Source organism: Crocodylus porosus, unplaced genomic scaffold (assembly GCF_001723895.1).
Source record: "Crocodylus porosus isolate Cpor-Errol unplaced genomic scaffold, CroPor_comp1, whole genome shotgun sequence".
NCBI lineage: Eukaryota > Metazoa > Chordata > Crocodylia > Crocodylidae > Crocodylus > Crocodylus porosus.
In genome coordinates, this window is record NW_017728886.1 from 253,324,362 (window position 1) to 253,329,855 (window position 5,494).

General features: G+C 42.6%; 1 protein-coding gene across 1 annotated transcript in view; it reads left to right on the top strand.

The window, feature by feature from the left end:
• Nucleotides 1–4,423, top strand: part of LOC109317774 (E3 SUMO-protein ligase NSE2-like) — a 50,520-nt gene extending 46,097 nt beyond the window's left edge. Inside the window, exon 3 of the mRNA XM_019546687.1 lies at nt 4,275–4,423. Within this exon, the coding sequence (XP_019402232.1) occupies nt 4,275–4,423 (149 nt within the window). The remainder of the gene's footprint in view (nt 1–4,274) is intronic.
• Nucleotides 4,424–5,494: the final 1,071 nt, after the last annotated feature.

Consider the following 5,494-nt stretch of genomic DNA (forward strand, 5'->3'; position numbering starts at 1 on the left):
AGGTGCGGGCACGATGCCTCAGGTGGGAATGGATGCAGCTCAGCCCCATGTGGCGCGCCACTGGGTAGCCGTCGGTTAGAGGTCGGGGGGCAAACTGCACCTGCACCACACCACAGTGTCCCAGAGAGCTTTGCTGCATGCGCATCCTATCCCCCCCCTCTCTTCCCCAGCTGTCAGCCATCTCCTGGGACCTAGTACACGGGGCAGCGTGTGCACACGTACACTATATGCAAGAGTTAGACTTTATTTTGAACTGTTATGTAATCACCTCTATATGCACTACTCAAAAATGCATAAAGCAGGACATTATTTTTTAATTAAAATATGTTATATATGTTATAGTAGATATTTGATTTTTAGTATACGATTTTTTTATCTATAATTTGTTAAAATGATATCTTCTGAAATTTTTTTTTGTGTTTAGCCCTTAAGAGCACTTGTTAAGTGGCCCTCCAGCCAAAATAATTGCCCACCCCTGTTTTACCCAGAGCGAGATTTGTCTTCCACTATACTAGTAAGCAGGATAAACAGTTTAGCAGATTTAATTACCCTTTGCTTGGCCTGGCAAAATTAACTAAATTTTTTTGTGCAAATTCCTTGCTAAAGTCAGTTGCCAGATGTTTGCATGTTGCTCTAAATGGGACAGTGTAAATGACCTTTTAATTCTGCATGGAGGATGGCTCAACAGGGTCTCTGGCTCTTTTTTTCCCCTTAAAGTTTTCAAGGAGTTCGTTTGGCACCTAGACTCAGTATAGCAGGAGTAGATGAAGACTGAGGTCTGCATTGTCATATAATCTTGGAGTCTGTTATCGTTACTGTAGAGCCTCATAGCCCTGTCTCCCAAACAACACAAGATCATCTAGTGAGGAGTTTCTAGCAGTAATGCTGTGGATTTTCCATGCATCCCTGGAGATCATCTGGGTGTTACTTTACGCCTCATGGGCTATTTTGTGGGATTGGGGTCAATCAAGACTTAAATCTTTGCTACTGTCAACACAGGATGCAGAGATTGAGTCGAGAGGGTCATCATCTAGATAGAAATGAATTTTTTATGCTGCTGGCAGTTAACGTCAGATAGATGTTGGGAAAGGGTTCCAGCAGCTGTATAGAAAACTAAAGATTACTCTATATTATGAATAAATCAATGAGCATCTTCAACAAAACAAAAGAGAGAATTGCCAAATGATGGATATAAACAAAAAAAAAAAAGAAGTGTTTAGATTTTGAAGCAGACAGTAGAAGGTGAAATAGAATATTAGAGGTATACAGCTGGATCTACAGTTGCTTATACCTTTTTAGCTCCATGATAATGCACATAAATGTCTGGGTTCAAGAAATAGTCTAATTTATGTAGTAACAAAAGGCTTGGACTGGTAAAAGATTTCTTTGAAGATGAGGGAGGAGGGGTGGATACTGGGGAGGAAAAACTATCTTTTTACAGTAACCAAAATCAATGGGTGCTCACCTGCAGATGCAAATATGCTCTGAAACAAGTTTAATTTCTAGTTGACTTCTGCAAACAAGTAAGGCCGATGTGGGAACAAATCCTCATCTAGTGCAAACTGAAGTAATTATCAAAGTCAGTGCAGCTCTGCTGATGGTCTAATGCAGGAGTGGGCAAAATGTGGCCTGCCAAACCATTCTGTCTGGCCTGTGGGGCCCCTAAATAGTTTAGAAGATTAATATTAATCTGCTCTGGGTTGACTGTCATGTGGCCCTCAGTGACTTGGCAAAATTCTGTAAGCGGCCCTCCGCCCAAAATAATTGCCCGCCCCTGGTCTAATGCAAGGGTTTTCAGCTTTTTTTAAACAAGTGTACCCCTTCTGTTTCAAAGCTTCAGCTCATGTACCCTTTTACATTTTTTTCTTGTTTTTTAAGGGGCAGGGCGGGGGCAGATCAAGGCCCCTGTGGTGAGGGAGGAAATGGGGTTGGGGGTTGGGGCAGGCACTGCACGGCAGGGGGAGGCAGCTCCCACTGCTACAGGCACCCCAGGAGGGAATGGGGGGGGGTCATGTGCTCCCAGATCTGTGTGTGGGACAGGGCAGACTGCCACTGGGCTGGGGCTGGAGCAGTGCTGGGCTTTTCCTGGCTGGGGCTGGGCTGGGCTACACTTGTGGCGGGCAGTGGCAGCATCGGGAGGGGGGCTACAGGAGGGGCTGCAGCCACTCCAGAGTTTGCTGTAGCCCGCCAACCCCAAGCCCAGGCCAGCCCAGCCCAACACCCCCACCGGGAACGGCCTGGCTCTGCCCCTGCCCCAGCCCCAGCCCACGGTGGCACCACGTGTGCAAGCTTGGGGGCACATGCTGCTCATGCCCTCCCGGGGGTATGTGTAGTGGCAGGTTCCCCCTGTGCACAGCTCAGTCCCGTGTCCCTCTCCAGCTGGACAGCCCCAACCCCTGCCCTTGCCCCAGCCCCACTCTCTTCCCCACTGCTGGGGCCTAGATCTGCCCCCCTACCAATGCCCCTTCCCTCACAACAGGCTTACCAGCCAGACCTGGCTACTCTCCACACTGCTGAGCTGCGCTCCTGGCTGCCTGTGTGCTGTGCTGCGGCTGCATGCATGCACGCTGTATTTATCAGCCACATTATCAGCCAAATCAGTTCTGTGTACCCCCTGCAACCTTTTTAAGTACCCCTAGGGGTATGCATAACCCCCGGTTGACAACCACTGTTTTAATGCTTTTGGTCAATCTTCCTCTCCTAAGCGATCAGTGTAAAGGACCCAAGGCATCCTTAATTTGTCTGTGATCATTTATATAAGTGAGGTATTGGGCTACTTGTGTGTTCTGCACAACCTCCAGGCCATGTGGGAGCTCTGGGAGGAGGGAATTACAATGATTGATATTTCTGGTCTCACAGAAAGTTGTGCTGCTTTTGTGATGGTGTCGTATGATAAAGAAGAATTCTACTGGAAAAAAGTACACTTCGATAATTCAGGGAACAGGTATCTCTTTGTGAAAGGTAACAGCTGAAACAGGATGCTAGAAGCATAATTGAAGATGAAGACGGTGAATTAGGAGAGATGCAAAAGAGTAAAATATGACTTACTGAACACATACTGTGTTTCAGTAGGCAACATTTAAGAACTGCTACTATTCAATTAGTCCATACTGTTCAGTCTTCCATTATTTCCAGAGTTTTAAAATGCTGACTTGGTTTTTATTTTACAATATGAATATTTATCAAGGAGAAAGGGGACTAATTATAGCTTCGAACTACAGTGCAATGAGAGAGGGCACTTAGGTTTCTATTAAATATTTCTCAGACTATGTGATGAGTCACGAAATACAACTTCTGCTGAAAATACCCTGATTGCCTAATGACTAGGTGTTGGTAACTGAAATTACACACACACTCTCTCTCACTTGCATGAAACCTGGGAAGTGTCTGTCTGAGTAACTTGTTTGTTGAAGTTACTCAAGAAATGTAATATGATTAATCATTGCAAAATAGGTAAGGAATATAACCTAAGGTTGAGAAACGTGAAAAATACCTGCTGAAAAATACAAATCTTGAATGTTGTTTTTACATTTATATTCACAAATTTAAGAAGTTCTTCATAGGTTATTTTATTTGCCTTCTGTATCTGCAAAGAAAGAAAAGCACTGACTCGCCATTATGAAATTAACAGAATTAAATAATTTAATGGCATTACATTTTATGACATGAATTGCCACAGTCTTGTCAAATGCAGAGTATGAGTGAGTATATTAAACTTTTATTCCAGTGACTTGTAGTTCAATCATAATTTATCCAGGGTAATCAGGGGACATAAAGTACATTTTCATTCATTGATTTTAATGCCAGGCAAAATCGTTATAATCATATGATTGCTTGATGAATCACTTTACCTTTTTTTTTTCCTAGTGACTTCTCTTTGTAGCCCAGTTGCTTTGTGATTGAAACATATTTTAGAAAGATACCTCATAATAAGAAATTTGTATAAACTAGCCTATATGTAGAGCTCGACTATATGTGGAACTAACTAGCTAATTGTAAATGGTAAGATATATGCTTTTAAACAGATAGTTATGGAGATTTTATAAACTATTTAACCCTTCACGGATCTCAGCTGTAACTAAATTATGAGAGGCTTGATGCATCTTCACGTAATAGAATTTATGTTCATTGTGATGCAAGTCATCCCTAATATTGTATTTTCATATTTACTCTTAAAACAATTGCAAATGACTTTAGTTAACTCCTAATCAGTTGTGTTCCCATTTATGTAAAGTAGTGATGAACACCTACATACAGAATATTTTGTTTTGCAGATGATATAGAGGAGGTTAACACTATGGAAAATGTGATGTTAGAATATGCCACAATGGACAGACAACTAAACCATTACATGCAAGCAATTGAAGCTACAGTAAATCAGGTAACTGATCACTACTTTCTTAAATATGGAAAATGTTTGTAACTTTGTAGTACACTTTCTTTTAATTATTGTAAAAAACTACATTAAAAACATGAAGGTTATGAAACCAAGCATTAAAGGTTGGGAGATGACAGAATTGAGGTTGCCAATGCAGCTGTGATTTGGCATCCTTGTGTGTATGGACAGTAATTGTTATTAATTGCACACTCACATTATTTCTCCACAGCACACCTGCCCAAGTCAATACACGGGATGGGCAGTCCTCAAGAAACGAATCAGGATTGTGTAGTTAATAGACGGCTGTCCTATAAGATGCCTGCTTTGTTTGTGTAGGGAATGAGGCAGGTGGCTTCAGAAATAGAGAAGCTGATGATGTGACTTAAAAATTGAATGTCACTTTCACAAATGAGAAATGCCACTTTCTATTCCTGGCTGTGTTATCAGCTTCTGTGTGATTCTGAGCAAATCACTTTGGCTTTTAAAATAGTAATTGAACAAAGACGAGTTCCATGATATAGAACCCCAGATTCACTCCCATGTGGAGTTACTGGCAGAGCCAGAATACTTAGTCACACCACAGACAGACCTGTACCACTTGAACAGAAGGTTGCTATCTCTTATATAAGCAAGCCACTAGAGGGGGACGAGGTACACAGTTTGGCAGTGGGTTTCACAGCTTTTTGCTGACAACAGAGGAATGATGCAATTTGGGAATCTTGGGTTTCATTCCAGATTCTGGAGCCCGCTGTATTCGTAGTTAGAGACTTCCCCTCCCTATCTTCCACCCAGATGCCTTCTCCCCAAGCACGTTTCTTTATTTGAGTGAACCTGCCAGTCTGTCCATTCTCTTCCCCAACACCACTGCAGTCTTTGTCCCTTGGTTCCTTATCCCAGTTCCCATTTCTCCTATTCTCCCTTTAGCTCTGGTGCCTTGTCATATCTCAACTTCCACTGGCTCCTCTTTTCACATTGTCTATTTGCTACTCGCTTGACTCGGCTCCTCACTTTTTTGCCTCCTTGCAGGGCAGATTCTTTTTCTCCTCGCTGCTTTCTGGGCATCAGCAAAGGGAGAATTGAAAATCCAAGGAAGCTAGTCTTGTTGCTTTCAGATCC